This window comes from Capricornis sumatraensis, chromosome 2, assembly GCF_032405125.1.
Source record: "Capricornis sumatraensis isolate serow.1 chromosome 2, serow.2, whole genome shotgun sequence".
NCBI lineage: Eukaryota > Metazoa > Chordata > Mammalia > Artiodactyla > Bovidae > Capricornis > Capricornis sumatraensis.
The window spans coordinates 72244480-72261210 of record NC_091070.1 but is presented as its reverse complement, the minus strand read 5'-3'; the positions used below and the strand labels follow the sequence as shown (position 1 = coordinate 72261210).

The 16731-nt window shown below is 36.1% G+C and overlaps 1 protein-coding gene across 1 annotated transcript in view; it reads right to left on the bottom strand.

Annotated features, from left to right (window-relative positions):
• Nucleotides 1–16731, bottom strand: part of AQR (aquarius intron-binding spliceosomal factor) — a 79392-nt gene that overhangs the window by 39661 nt on the left and 23000 nt on the right. The window contains exons 10-16 of the mRNA XM_068964487.1: nucleotides 14098–14162; nucleotides 13499–13615; nucleotides 11661–11774; nucleotides 10006–10109; nucleotides 7706–7808; nucleotides 5095–5215; nucleotides 2923–3064 (exon numbers count right to left, since the gene is read on the bottom strand). Of these exons, the coding sequence (XP_068820588.1) occupies nucleotides 2923–3064; nucleotides 5095–5215; nucleotides 7706–7808; nucleotides 10006–10109; nucleotides 11661–11774; nucleotides 13499–13615; nucleotides 14098–14162 (766 nt within the window). The remainder of the gene's footprint in view (nucleotides 1–2922; nucleotides 3065–5094; nucleotides 5216–7705; nucleotides 7809–10005; nucleotides 10110–11660; nucleotides 11775–13498; nucleotides 13616–14097; nucleotides 14163–16731) is intronic.

Below are 16731 nucleotides of genomic sequence, written 5' to 3'. Positions count from 1 at the left end.
ATGTAAGAGCTGAGCCATTTTGTTAAAGAATGAAATTATCCAGCATTCAGTTTTATATTTTTGCCCTTTTTCCCTCTTCAGATAGTTGCTCAGTTGTATCCAACTCTTTGTGATCCCATGGACTGTAGCCTGCCAGGCTCCTCTGTCTGTGGAATTCTCCAGGCAAGAGTACTGGAATGGGTAGCCATTTCCCTCTCTAAGGGATCTTTCTGACCCAGGGATTAAACCCAGGTCTCCTGCACTGCAGGCAGATTCTTTAACATCTGAGCCAACAGGGAGTATTTCTAAAAGTTGTTTCAAAAATGTTTTAGAACAAATTAGACTTAAAAAAAACTAAAGATAAGCAAATGATATCTATGCAAATGCTTTCTTTAGGGGACAATATTTAAGATACTGAAAAGATATTGCCATGAAGGGGAGTAATCAAGCTAGGTCTAATAATGAGAACCACTAACATGCAAATACTCATTATTTTCTTATACTAGTGCTTTAGCTTTTACATTAAATAGCGTATCTGGGAAATTTGTAATATTAAAAACTGCAGCAATACTCCAATATTGGAAAAGTACTACCTAAAATAATATGCTTACCAAGATAAAAAAAATCAATATCCTAAGGCCTTTGTAAATAACAAAAAATTGTAAAACTACATGACATTAAAGAGTGAAGCTAATTAAAAATAAAGTTTGCTATTCCAATGACTTGGTTAGTACTGAAACAATTTCTAAAAGGCAATGTGTGTGTGTGTTAGTTGCTCAGGTTTGTTCAGCTTGGCAGTCTCACAGACTAGCCCTCCAGGCTCCTGTCCGTGGAATTCTCTAGGCAAGAATATCGGAGGGGACTGCCATTCCCTTCTCCAGGGGATCTTCCGGACTTGGGAACTGAACCCGGGTCTCCTGCATTTCAAGCAGGTTCTTTACCATCTGAGCCAAGGAAGCCCCTTAAAAAGGCATTACCTTGAGCATAAAAGCTTCTGTAATAATTTTCTATCACCTTCTCCATTCTTTACAACTTTAATATAGTTGATAAACCATAAAATTTATTCACTGTAAACATGTAATTCAGTAATTTTCAGTAGATTTATAAAGTCGTTCACCCATCACCACAATCCAATTATAGAACATTTTCATCAATGCTTTAAAAGATCCCCTTCATCCACTTCAGTCAGTCAGTCCTGTTCCTACTCCCAAGCAACCACTAGTCTACTCTCTCCAGTTCCTTCCCTCTTTATAAAATCTACCTGCAACACGAGGTATTAAAAAGCGTAGATTCCTGACCCTCATAAGCACATCCTCTTATACTGCTCACAGCCTGAAAGTATGATGAGAACTGTGTAATGAGTGAAAACGCCTCTACTACTTTTCTTCCTTCAAGGCATGAAAACAGAAAGAAGACCCACCCTTTTAGATCTCATTATTTTTAACAGTTTTCAATGATGGGCAGAAAAATAAATTTTTCAAAATTTAGAAAAACTTATTATCAGAAGTTATCTCCAAAAAGACATATGTTCTACTTGTAGAAAATAATGTAAGCTAAAAAAATTACTTTATTAATAAACCATAAGAACTGTAAGTATTTATTGCTTTATTTGGCATTTAAGTAAAGTATAAGTGCATTCTACTTGATGAACTGCTAGCTATGAAGTCCCTACTTTGCAAAATGATCAAAATTTGGTCTAGAATCTGAACATATAAGTGCAAGGTAACCATAAATTCTAAGGCAGCTTTCTGATCAAGCACTCCCCTGGGGTCCAAACAATGGGCAGTGATTTCAGCAAAGCTGGGGGCAGAGATGATCAGCAAGAGGGTATACAAATTTCACAGTGCTGGCCTGCCCACTGACTCAACTGATTATTAAGTCAAAAATACTTTATGCTGTGTTTTACAGTCTTACCCAGAATAACTTTCCACATAATAATTAATTAAAAAATAGAACTGTGTATGAAATAAAATATGGAAATGAAAAAAAAGGATCATAATCACAGTGTCCATGAAGCTCTCTGTAATTAGTCAGGAGAGAAGCCTGGAAGATACCTGAATCAGTTCACACTTAAAACACATTAAGCTTTTCACAAAGAATGCAGTATAATTATATATATGTCTGCATGGTATGACACTACTGTGATGAAAAATTCATTTTACAGAATTCTTTTACTCATTTTCAGTCATTTGTGATATGTAACTTATCGCTGGTAGTAATTTCATACTTCAAATGAAACAGTGAATGAAGGGCATTTACCCAAAGTCAGTCATGTCTGAAAAGCAAAACTAACCATCACAATTCTTATAATGCAGAACTGCCTATAACAGAATGAAAGGCTTTTCTTAGCTGAAGGAGTTTCAGACGTAAGCTAGCAGGTGGAAAGTTGAGTTGGGGCCAGAAAAGTTCCTCAAATAATGGAACCTACTCAACAGGCCCTAAAAGTGAGGGCTGACGATTCCGTCTCTTCAAGGCAACCTATGGAGGGAGGGCCAAGGAAGATTTTCCAATATTCCGCTCTGTGCAATGTTGAGCTATGCCCCTCATCTCCTGCCAGGTCCTTTAGAGAGGCTGACTGCAGTTGGGGTAACAGAATACCCCTTTATCATAAGCTTCTCCCAGGACTTAAACTGCCCTGCCTAGTACACGCCTGCTGGCCAGCCCATCCCCTTCCCTCTTTACCCTTTCACTATCGCCTGACTTACTCCCACTCCCACCCCACCTCCCAGAGCAATGATCTCTCCTCCCTTTCCCTCAGGCTCACTCCCAAGTACCCAGAAACATATTTTCTATTTAAAGAATTTCTCAAAAAATAAATATTTCATATTTTAAAGTGCATCTTCACCAGATGTATTATTTCTAAATACATGCGCGAGGTTTCTGACAGAAGTATGTCAGCCATTGTTTGCATCTCTTTGTTGCAAGTAGAACCAATTTACTAACCATGGCTTCATTCTGCTGACACTATCCTCGATGTCCTGCCTAATTTCATAAGTTGATTCTAAGCGGAAGAGATTGAAGTTCCTTAGGAGGTAGTCGTGAAGAGTCAAAAACTGCAAATTCAACTTGGGAAGAGCAAGACAACCTGAAAAGGAAAATAACATCCATATTGAATTTTTTTTTTAAATCAGACATCTGCTTTATATATATATACATATATAAAAAAAAAGGCACCACAAATTTGTTAAGAACCTAATTTAATAGTGTTTAAAATAGAGCATATTTGAAAAGGTCTGATTTTTGTTTCCATACAGAAACTGAAATGAAGTTAACAAAGGCCATATAGTAAGACTGGGAATAAAGGATGAATTTCATTAATACATGCAGTCTGTACATCTATGCTGCTGCTGCTGCTGCTGCTAAGTTGCTTCAGTCGTGTCCGACTCTGTGTGACCCCATAGACGGCAGCCCACCAGGCTCCCCCCTCCCTGGGATTCTCCAGGCAAGAGTGCTGGAGTGGGGTGCCATTGCCTTCTCCGGTACATCTATGACTCATATGCAAACAGTGCTTCTAAAGAGTGCCTAAAGATACTTAAAAGAACTGACATGAGTGGTCTAAAAAATTCTTTCCTTACCACCTAATTTACATTTGGCAAATCTCAAAGTAAATAATGCTACCATAAAACAGAGCCCATGACCAAATTTACCAAGGAAACTGAACCAGCATATTATATTATATAACTCTATCTTCAGTGATCACCACTGTGTTCTGAACCTTTGCCTTTCTGATAGACTTTAAGGATAAGGCATTGACTTTATGTTACTCCTAGAGTTCTTTCCCTTCTCTGACAATATTAATGAATACAATTCTTTCCATTACCCTCATGTAACACTATTTACCTTGGATAATAAATAACCAAGCACTCAGCACCGACATCAAAAGGTCAAAAAAGAACCCCAAAATACATTTACAGTGACATAACTAAAGTTACCCTTACAGCATTATTTGGTCTCCTTAAAACACAGCTTCATGGGCACATTTTATATAGCATGATGCGCGCACAAACACACACACACACACACACACACACACACACACACCACTATTCATTAGGGAATGCTTAAGTTTAATAAAAACTCTTAATGCTAAGCATTCAAAACACTGAATTGTTTCTAGCTTCTACAGTCGCACTTGAGGGTACCAGAAAATTACCCTAATGTATGAAGACTACATCATGAGAAACGCTGGGCTGGATGAAGCACAAGCTAGAATCAAGATTGCTGGGAGAAATATCAATAACCTCAGATATGCAGATGACACCACCCTTATGGCAGAAAGCAAAAAAGAACTAAAGAACTTCTTGATGAAAGTGAAAGAGGAGAGTCAAAAAGTTGGCTTAAAACTCAATATTCAGAAAACAAAGATCATGGCATCTGGTCCTATCACTTTATGGCAAATAGATAGGGAAACAATGGAAACAGTGACAGACTTTATTTTTTTGAGCTCCAAAATCACTCCAGATGGTGACTGCAGCCCCGAAATTAAAAGACGCTTGTTCTTTAGAAAAAAATATTATGACCAACCTAGACAGCATATTAAAATGCAGAGACATTACTTTGCCAACAAAGGTCCGTCTAGTCAAAGCTATGGTTTTGCCAGTAGTCATGTATGGATGTGAGAGTTGGACTATAAAGAAAGAGAGCACCAAAGAGTTGATGCTTTTGAATTGTGGTGTTGGAGAAGACTCTTGAGGATCCCTTGGACTGCAAGGAGATCCAACCAATCCATCCTAAAGGAGATCAGTCCTGAATATTCATTGGAAGGACTGATGCTGAAGCTGAAACTCCAATACTTTGGTCATCTAATGCGAAGAACTGACTCATCTGAAAAGACCCTGATGCTGGGAAAAATTGAAGGCGGGAGGAGACGACAGAGGATGAGATGGTTGGATGACGTCACTGACTCAATGGACATGAGTTTGAGTAAACTCTGAGAGATGGCAATGGACAGGGAGGCCTGGCGTGCTGCAGTCCATGGGGTAGCGAAGAGTCGGATACAACTGAGCGACTGAACTAAACTGACTGATATAGCAAATAGAAGTACGTTCAGGTACCTATGATGACTTCTACACTAACTTTCATGTTACATCTGAATGTTGTACTTCATTTCCATACCTTCCCCAGAATAGTATTCAGTTGGGACAATATTTTCATCCCATATGATCTTCTCAGTTGGATACAAAGGCATCTGGTTCAACTGCTGAATCTGAGAAATTCGACGCTCATGACGAGATACCTAAAAGAAGTTTAGGAACAAAGTCAGAAACGCCTTTCTTTAATCAAAATAACTTATTTAAAAATTCACCATGAAGTATGGAATGAGAAGTTTCATATTTTTCATAAAACTTAACAAGAGATGTTCCTTCCTTTTTCCATGTTCTCCATAAATCAAATATGAAAGAGGTACTGATTGCGATGAACTTTGGAATTCGGCAGATCTGAGTTTAACTCCCAGCACCTCTACTTATGGGCCATGTGGATGCTGGGCAAGTTACTGCAAACTCCCTGATTTTAATTTCCTTTTCAGTAAAACAGATTAACTCCCCTCTTAGGTTTCCTATAAAAATGAAATGGAATCCTGTAAAACAGTGTCAAAGGGCCTGGCACATGCCAAGACCTTAAAAAACATAATGCTATAGCACACAGCGCTCATTACCGCAAGCACAACAGGGGCTGTAAGTCCTAGGTTATGGTTGTCGCTCTTGTACTAACTGGTTAGACAATCTGGGTAAGTTTATTCATAACTTGGCTTCAGTCTTCTTTGTAAAATGAGAATGAGAGAGCTGGACTTAATGACCTCTATGTATCCCTCCACTGTTAATATTTTAGAGATCTATCTCAAATACAGAAATAAGTTTGTTACCTAGTTAAGAGATGCTAAAATAATATTTGAAAAATGTGTCACATTCTTTTCAGTAAAGATAGTATTGTTTTAGAAAAGAAGACACTGTACTATCATCTAAAGAATATGCATATTCTAACTTTTTAATCATAATTTGGTTGGCTATTAGAATTCAAAGCCTGTGAAAATCTTTTAAGAGAGGGAGAAAATGAAAGATAATGATACAGCACTATAAATTTTTAAAACTGTTTTCTTTTCGCATAACTATTTAAATTTTAAGGATGAAATTTTAGCTGTAAGACCTTAAAAAGCACAGACAGGACCAATTTTATACTTAAACCTATTTTCCATTAGAAAGGTTACTGGAAAAATCCTCATTTCTTTCTATAGTAAGGATTTATTATTAATCTCCAAAACCTGACTTACCAGAGAAGATTTTACATTGTCAGAAAATAGGACAAGGAATTTTTAGAAAGCACTTTCAGTCAGAGACAATGAGAAGTGACTTGTAAGAAGGAAGGCAAAGAAAGTGACCCAAGACACACAATGCATCCAAGTGAATATATGGATAAAAAGTATTTTCCATACTTGGTTAATTTTAAACCCTTCCCAAGAATTTCTCTCCAAATGGTATTAGGCACCTGTCACCAGGCTTAAAACACCTGCTACAAATAGTTTCCTGTTACTACCCAAAGCAAGCATATCATCTTCCTCTTTACAGTAAGGAACTGTGTTTTAAACCTTACATTAGCTTGAAATATATCTCAAAACCATTTGCCTATTATTATGTGTAAAAAAAAGATATATACAACACACCTCCATGCAGTATAAGTTTATATAGGTATAAAAATATGTTTGAAACACACAAAAGACAACTCAATTTTACAGTAATCAGGAAACAAATAATTAAAACAAGCTTTTTTTTAAAAAAAAAAAACCCATGAGATTGGCAAAACTGGGAAACTCACAGCATCCAATGCTGAAAAGAGCTTAAGGAGACAGACTTTGACACACTGTTGATGGGAACATACAGCTTCTGAAGGAGAGTTAGGCTGCATCTTTTATTTTTTAAATAAGCACATGCTTCAATCAAATGATTTCATTTCTAGGTACCGCTCCTAAAGGTCCACATCTGAGCACAAAGAGGCCTATATTAGGACTGCACCATTATTTGTAACAGTGAACACTGCAAACAACCTAGATACTCATGGCAGGGTATGGTTAAATAATCATCCTCTTTAGGAAATATTTTATGGAAGTTTAAAAAGTAAGGTATATCCATTCCCCTCAAGTTTGCTATGAATCTAAAACTGTACTAAAAAAAAATAAAACTTCACAAAAACCTTGAGTTAATGCTCAAACTAATACTCATTTCCCAAAATGACTGAGGAAGTGATAATTTTCTCTATTTCTAAACATTCATGAATTCTCTAGTGATCAAGGTACGGTTTAATACTCAAGATGCTATATTTAAGTAATAACATTAAAAATAAACAGATAAATGATATGAACACATATGTGTATTACCCATGTGTGTGTGTATGTGTGAATGTAAACTGTGGTCACTTAAAGGCAGAAATGCTGTCGTCCATCTCTATATCCCCAGGGTCTTTAATCTGGTGCTTGACACAGATGTTGCTCACAAATGTCTGCATGGAATGAATCCACACCAGGAAGCAGGTTTAAGAGGGAAGAGATTTGAAAACAGTGATCCAAGAGATGAGAAAGAAATCTGACGGAGTCAAATGCTGATATGATCCAAAACAGGTCAAAGAATCTACCAGTGTTTTAGCCCAGAAAAAAAATCTCTACCAACCTACATCTTTAAGAATGATTCAAAAGGGTAGGGAAAACATGTATAATTCGAGGAACACTAATATTTACCAACAATTCCAGAAGAAATTCTTTATCAAAAGTCGTGTCTTCAGCTTTAGGAAGGGTTGGTAACAAGCAGAGGTATGATGCCACCTGGTGGAGGGTGTTGGAACTGCAGAATAAAAATATTGAGATCAGAATATTGTCTTGTAACTTCACTTTTGAAAAGTAATTTTACAAGCTGATTGAAACGTTTTACCTAGAAAATATAATTCTATGACACAGAAACAAATATATGAAATCAGATATGAATATTAAACCTCTAATACAGACTTCTCAAAGTCTTGTACAAACCTCTCATAGTCCCTAGATCTTTTCAGGGAGGTTTCAAGGACATTTTTTCATATCAATACCAAGACATTATTCAGTCTTTTTCCCACTGTCTTTACATGTATAGTGACAGTGCAAATGTGATGGTGGGTAAAACTGGTGGCCTGGATCAAGGAAGTGGCATCATTCAGCGCTGTAAGAAGTGATCATGGCATTCCTGCTGCCACAGTCATTTTTTTTTTTAAAGTCAATTTAAAAAACGTCCATGATGAAACAAGTATCTGATTTTTTAGAAATTCTGCGTGACAGAACGGGAAGTACATACTTTGCACACGCTTTTTACTTGATAGAATGACTGACAAACTATGGTTATTCAGATTTGAATAAGAGCAAAAATCTGAACAATAATAAACCTGTCACTTCAATGAAAATAACAGTTTGACAACTATGAATACAGCTACTACATAAATCTCTGGACAGATTTTTCTGTGAATCTAAGTTTCCATTTCTTTTGGGTATGTCTGAGAACACTAGATCACACAGTAAGTGCATGCTAAACTGTGTAAGCAACTATCAGATTTTTTCCAAAGTGGCACGACTACTTAGAATTCTCATCAGCAATATACAAGAACTGCAATTGTTCCACATCTTTGTTAAGAGTCAATACCTTGTTGCTTTTATAAACAATTCTAATAGGTCTGTAATGGTATCTCATTTTGATTTAAGTTTGCCTTTCCCTAATAACTAATAATGCCAAATGATACTAGTACTTTTCTATAGACTCACTGAAATCTACACTATCTTCTTTGGTGAAGCATCTGCTCATATCTACAGTCATTAAGTTGCTTTCTTGTTACTGAGTTCTAAGACGTCTGGATACTAATCCGTTATCGGATATGAATTAAGCCAGTATTTTCTCCCAGTATGGGGCTTCTCTTTTCATCCTCTTAACGATGTCTTTCAAATGGAAGTTTGAAATTTTGACCAAGTCCGATTATCAATCTTTTTCCTTTATGGACTGTGCTTTGGTATCTATGGAAAACTTTGTACAAAGCACAATGACAAAGATTTTCTCCTATACCTCTTGTTAAGTTTTAATTGTGATATTTAAGTCTATGATTTATTTTGAGTTAATCTGTGTATATGATATGAGGAATTGGTCAAGTTTCATAGTTTGCAAATGGATGTCCAATTGTTCTGGCACCACTGTTGAAATTAGCCTTTTCCCATGGGGTTGACTTGTCACCTGAGTCAAAAACCAACTAATCATATATGTGTGGTCTATTTCACTCGACTCTTTTTCAGTAATCTATGTCTACCCTGTTTTCAATAGCAGAATGTCTTGATTACTGTGAATTTACCTTAAGTTCTAAAGTTAGATAGTGGAAATCCTCTAACTTTGTTTTTTTCAAAAATGGTTTTGACTATCTTAGTTCCTTTGCCTTTCCATATTAGTTTTAGAGAAAGCTTAGCAATTTCTATAAAATTTCCTGCTGAGATTTTGACTGGAACACACTTATATCTATAGATCAATTTGGGTAGAATTCATATTTTAACTGAGTCCTCATTACAAGACCAAAAACGTTCTACATGCATGAAGATGAATGCTATCTACACTTGCAGTGATTAATTTCACAATAAATATAAATATTAAATCATTACATTATACCTATGAAACTAATATAATGTTTTATGTCAATTACTCCTCAAAGAAAAAAAAAATTAGGGCTCAGAAATCAGACAACCAATTACTTAGGTTCAAACCTGATGACCTAGGAAAACTGTATAAGTTATAAAAAATATAAAAAAGAAAGATATGACAAAGAAAAAAATTTTTTAAGATAAAAATATAAATTTTATAAAAAAGAGAGATGTATAATTATATTTAAGTGACCCAAAGGTAAGAAAAGCTAGAGAGAAGCTAGTTTTAACTGTCAATAAATAGTAGTGCAACAAATAATATCACCTAAAGCAGTGCAAAAATAACTAAAAGAAAATAAAGAAAATTAAAATACAGTCGTCCTTTCATACTGCCTTACCTAAGAGGTCCAAAAAACTTGACCAAGGATTCCCGAGTATCTACTTCTGCCACATTTGAGAGAGCAAAATCATAGAGTTCAGGGAAATGTGCAAAAGCAGCTCTCTAGAAAGGAACAGGAAAAAAAAAAATTAATGCCTACATATAACAACTTACTGCACAACAGAAAAAATATTTTTAAAAAATATTAATGCACTTCTCTTTCTTATACGCTTCTCAAATGTGACCTCTGCCTTGTTCAAAAGCACTAAATACAATGGGAAAAGAAAACAGAATTGTTCTAGCAAGAGTGTAAAACCAGAGTCAATGTTCAGTTTTTGATTTCTAAAGTCACATTTTGAATATACATAAGACCCAGGAAGCCCAGCTTCACTGACAGGAAAAGACAAAAAACAAAACACTTTACTATTAAGAACTGGCTTAAAAAATAAATAAATAAAATAAAGAACTCGCTTAACAAAACTAAAAGAAAGTCTCAAGGGCCACTCCCACTGAAGAGGTATCTGAGGGAGGGGCCTACAGCTTAGTGTGCATGCTTGACTTTGAGACTCAGCAAAGAGAGGCCCTCCCAGGGTAACACTTCCAGTCAACACGGGGTAAACTGCAAGAAAACAGGGCAGCATTATGCTGATTTGATTAAGCGCGTGAGAGGTCACATCTCCAGTCCTCCTTAATGCCAGGGTAAAAGATCCACAAATTTTTAGTCCCCTATAGAGGACTGCACAGAAGGTTGCCAAGGTTATGGATAAGGCCTGCCATGAGATTACCACAGACAACGGCAAAATGACCCTGCACCAAGCCTGCAAGCGAGCTCCCCAAGCTAGAAGATGAAGGAGTCAGCTCCCAGGAGGACTCCGGCACCATCAAGATCAAGCACTGGGACCTTGTCAGTAGGCTGACAACCAGCCTCCAAGAGACCAACTGTTGAGCCTTGCCAGTGCCAAGAGAACAGCACAGACCACACCAGCCATGGTCACTTCAAGGGCAGAGGCAGAGGAACAAACACTAACTCTCTGAGAAAAGCAGGAGAAGATATCTGAGGTGGGACTGCGAGCAGGAAGAGCAATGACCTTGAGAGACAGGGGACGTGACGGTGAAAGATAATCTGAACTTAAGTTTGGCTGCGTCTTTACACGTTCCCTGCCCTCCTCCCCGCAAGACTCTTTAAAAGGTTAGGACCTTAATTACTTTAAATTGAGAAATAAAAGTCTCTTTCTGCCACCAGAGGAAATGGAGTTCAAGAGCAAAGTGAGCTCAGTAATAAAAACAAAGATACTCTGAGGGCATATCTGAGCTGCATTGGTAAATTTCAGTACCATTACATGCCTTTATCTTTAAAATGTATGAAGTATGCACATATACTTTGCCAAGTTGAAATACTCTTTCATAAAATAAAGTTGATATTTAAATGCACCAAATTTGCCCAATAACTAATATTTTTTGACTGTCAAATATCAATATACTGATTCTCAAGACTGAGGACTACAGCAGAAACCTTTCTTTTTCATAAATCCATCAGAATTAGCAATATTTTAAAAATTCAAGATGAGCATACTATTAAAAAAGTACCTTTCCTATTTATACCATATAAAACCTAAATTATTTATGACACAACTTCATGGAACAGATGCAAAGGCTATAATGCATTTCACTTACCTGGAGAGAAGTAATTCTATCATAGTGAATAGTTGTCATCTCATTCTCTGTCAGAGCGTTTCCAGTCTGGTCATTAATCTCAAAACCAGTATAGAACTTAAGCATGTCCAAAAGCTGAAAGGATACATTAAAATTAACAAACTGCAAACATGAGAGCAAGAAGGCAAAAACAGACACTATTAAAAATAATAAATAAGTCCACATACCTTCTTAGAGGTACCAAAAAGCTTTGGAATGTAAACACTACAACAAACATTTCAGAACATGTACAAATGTTTTATTTAGGTGAGAATAAAGTATACACTGTGAATAATTGTTAAGTTTATCTCATATACTTGGTCTACTTCTACAGGGAAGAACTTAAAACTGCAACCCCAATACTAAAGAAACATTAAGGAACTAATCAAAGGAGGTCAATCATTTTAATAGAAAAAAAAAAAATCTCTCTACATCACTGTAAATATATAGACCCATACAATTAGAGGGAACTCCTGAGGGTTTATGCCACTCAGAATTTTCTGATGAGAATTTTGCAATTCTCAATTAGCGATACTCTTCTCTATATTGAGCAAAAAATAGCAAGGTAGGAGGAAAGGCTAACTTATCCATTCCTCTCGTCAGTCTCCAGGGCCATCAAGCCCTTTCTCTGGCTTAGTTCCTGTGACTGCTGAAGGCCTCCTTTCCCCCTGTGATGGCAGCATCAACAGAATTGGGGGCTGCATCTGCCCCCCATTTTTATTATTCTTAATTCTAACCTATAGCAGATCAGATATTAGGATTTTTTTAAATTAAGTTTTATCGGAGTATGGTTGATTTACAATGTTGTGTTAGTTTTAGCTATTCAGCAAAGTAGATCAGTTATACATATACATACATTCACTCTTTTTTAGATTCTTTTCCCAAATAGGTCATAACAGAGGACTAAGTAGAGTTTTCTGTGCTATTTAGTAAGCTTTTATTAGTTATACACAGTAGTGTGTATATGTCAATCCCAGTCTCCCAATTTATTCCCCCTCCCCGATATCAGGATTATCCAATGTGTCTACATGCAACCAGTCACTGGGTAAAATTCAGTATGAGAATAGGAAAAAAGGAATGCTCACAGACACCAGATTAGAGTTTTTAGGAGAGAATGTAAATATATACAAAAATTTTATCTCCAGCTGTGACTACACCAAAGGCAAGTGTTAGAAGTTTGTTAGAAGACTTTTCTTCTGGATGACATTATCGGAAATGGGAAACCCTACTACTGTCTTTCTGCACAAAGCAGTAAACAAAGTGCGCCTGCCTGTCAACTCAAGGCAGCACATACACACGCGTCCACTTTATCAGCCGCCCCGTCACTATCATCTCATGTAAAGAGAGCCATGATAGTAGGCTCTTTGCTAATATTGAATGACATTAAATCACTTTGCTTGAAATTAATACTTATCATCTATTTCTAGTCCACAGAATCAAAATATATGAGCATGTGCAACTATATCATGCATAATTTAGCCCAATAACATCACATATTAAGTTTTATGTGAATTAACCATCCCCCTCAAATTTAATAATGCTTGTTTTACTGTTTAATTAATAAAATGAGTATTTGGAAGAGAAAAAAAGATGATGATATAACATTAATAGAGGTCACCTACATGAGAAGGCATCCACTTTGTATATCAAGACTTGGTTTCACTTTAAAATGACTAATTTGGAATTTACATCATTCAACTAAATATTTAGCAAAAGTTTACTTGTGCCATGCCCTGGTACTCCCAGTTGCATGGCGAAGGAAGAAAAAAATCAACTTAGAAATGAAAGCAGTAAGTGTATTCAGATACACCAATGCTTACCTGGGAAAAAAGATGGCCATCCTCTTCTCTACGAACAAGATTGGAAAGGTAACAGTGAACCAAAACGTGGGAGTCATCCAGGATGGTATTAAACCAGCGTCTTGTGGGGAGTAGGGCCTAGGGAAAATAATCACCGCAGCAGTAAGTCTGCATGCTCTCCCAGCAGGCGGCGAACTCCACTGATACTCAGTGCAGGAGTGTTAATCACATACAGAGTACCCGCAGCCCCTCAAAAGACACTGCACAAAGCCAAGGGTCTAGTCCATGCTGCAGATACACTCAGTGGTAATGTTTCTCAACAAAGTACAGCACTGGGAAAAAATCTCAGATTCTGTCTTGGCCAGTAGTTTTCAAACAAAATCCTACTAAGTAAGGTTTTTAATACAAACACAGCCCTTTGACAGTCATCTGAAACTTCAAGAGTCAATCACTTTTGACTTTCTTCTCTCTAAGACACTTGAAATAGGTACAAACAAACTAAGGCCAGTTTGAGGTGATAAAAGAAATATTTCATATATAGTCATGGGTTTAATCTTACATATATAATCATCAGCTTCCTTAATGATTATGTAACAGAAGAATCACTGCACACTTCTTACCTCTAGATCAATCATAAGTTCAATAAATCTTTCACAGTAATGAACTTTGTCCATAGTGACAGGATCTAAACATAAGAGAAAACATGTTAAAACTTTCTTACTTAGGTCATTCTATGGTACTGTATCTTAAAACTGGCAGTTATTTAGTTATTTAAACAAGGTTATTTATCTCATTCATCAGAATTGGACTATGATTCAGAGTACAGACCTCACATATTTTCAAAAAGGGCAGGCCTTACACTTACATTAAGCTTTATAAGTAGGAGAAAATGAAAAATGTAGCTTGTATCAGAAATACATTTTAAAAATCAGACCTGCAAACATATTTTTAAAGTGTTTATTTTTAAGAACATTTTCATTTGTAAAATAAGTACAACTTTGTGACATGATATACTTTCAGAGTACAAATTTCTTTTTTTCCTAATGTCAGAAAATGTTCTGCTATTTTACCAGCTGAAACCATCCTGCCAAGATTGTTTCAATTGAAAAGGAGAAAAATTTAGGGTCCCTAGTCTAAGGACTCCCAGCAGTGAATAACCCAGCGCTAGACCTATAGAAGGTGTCCTACAAATGCTTTATTTGAATTTATTTAAATCTACTTATTTATTTGTTGTAGACAGGCAAATAGAAGGCTTTATGTGAAGGAAGAACATGAATACTTTTGTAAGTAACATATGCCCATAATTCAAACCCTAAAATAACATAACTATAGAATTTCACAGCTAGAAAAGATCTCAGAAAACATCTTACTAGCTCTTCATCTTATAGGTGAGAAACTGAGGACCAGAGGAAAATGACTTGATTTTGGGCTGGTTAGAACTGGAATCCAGTTTTTTGAGACACAGCCTAGGTCATACAGTTCCTAAAACTAAAGAATTTAAATGAGTGACTTTTAAATTAAATCCGTTCAAACTGGTCCTCGGTTGTATCTTCTGTTCTTATTACTGGCAAAGGAAAATAATTTTGTCCAAAATTTAAAAATGAGCAAAATCTGTATTTCATATTTTTATTTATAGCTTGAGAAAATTACTGGAAATGGCCAATTTAAAATTAGAACATGATGCCTGGCACTCAATTTCTGAGTTCTGGTGGATAAAGCGGCATATTTTTACACTAATTGGCCCTACGAGGCATGCTGTTCAGAGCTGAAGCCCTGTTATTACAATTTTGGACACCAATAAATTCTTATCACTTGCTTTTGATGTGTACTGTGTTTTTTCCTTCTTTTGATAGTAGCCCTGACATTTCAAATCATCCTACACAGATTTCCTTTATAACAATTGATGTGGACAGTTGCTTGCGATAACCTTGCAAAACAAAACTACATACAATCTTTTAAAAATTAGTTTTCTGTTTTCTAACTATATAATCCATCTGGTTTTATGCCCTTTGTAAACTGGCACACTATTTTCATCTCTGTTGTTTCCTTTGCCAGCAAGTTAATAAATTCTGATTAAAGCTCAAGATCAATCTAAGAAATTTTGTTTTCTGACAATATATTATAACAATGGCAACATTTAGTGCTTTGTTAGTCATTAAAATTTCTGCAGGCCCTATACTGTTATATTTTCTTGACTTTCAAATCTTTCTAGATGCCATCAACTTTCTGAGGGTGCGAGGTGTTGGGGCGCTGCCACACCGCATGGCTTGCAGGGTCTTAGTTCCCTGACCAGAGACTGGACCTCGGCCCACGGTAGAGGAAGTGCCAAGACCTACACTGTAGGCCAGGAGATTCCCTACCTGACACTAATTATTATACATTACTGGTTTCCATTATTATTATTTGTATCAAGGAAACCAAATCTAAGTCCTCTTTCCAGGTTCATGGTGCTTACCTGAAAGATTTAAATATATAAAAATTAGGTGACAGATTATAAGCACATGACAATTTTTTCTTTCTACTAATACTGGTAGTAATATTATACCCCAAATCTGGCACCATAAATTGGCATCTGTAGCATTATTATCTATTCCTCACTGAATTACAGGTGTGACTTCCAGTTGTAAACTATTACTTGGGGAAAGTCAACATTTATAAGTACACATTGTTGTATTTTAAACAAAGCTACACTCTCTGATCCATATGTATGGTATAATCTCTGGTGCATATAAATATGGTACATCTATTGAACTGTTCTTAGATTATATTTCAGTTAGAAAGTAAAATAGTAACAACCAATGAGATATTATACATAGCATACACATATTTTTATTAAGTAAACAATAACCTATTTGCACTCACTAGATGCTTATGTCAGTCTTGCCAACCCAGCAAAATGTAGTTAGATCCTCTTGGTACATCGAGCTCATACTCATATACACACACATATATGTATCTATATACAGTGGATAATCGTGATATATTTTGAAGTTTATACTCCACACAACATATACTTCTATTTGTTTCATAATAAATGGGGACCACGATGGAGGAAAATACTTCCCATTTCATCTTGCAGCTCATATCTCAAAATAATTCTCCTCTTCCCCTCCTAAACAGTATTTGATATGGCTTGAAAACATTATTCAGTACCAAATTATAAATGCCACATGGATAGGTTCTGTGACTATCTTGTTCAACATGTCCCGAAACCTTGTTCAAAACCTGTATGTTATAAGGAAGCTCCAAAAAGA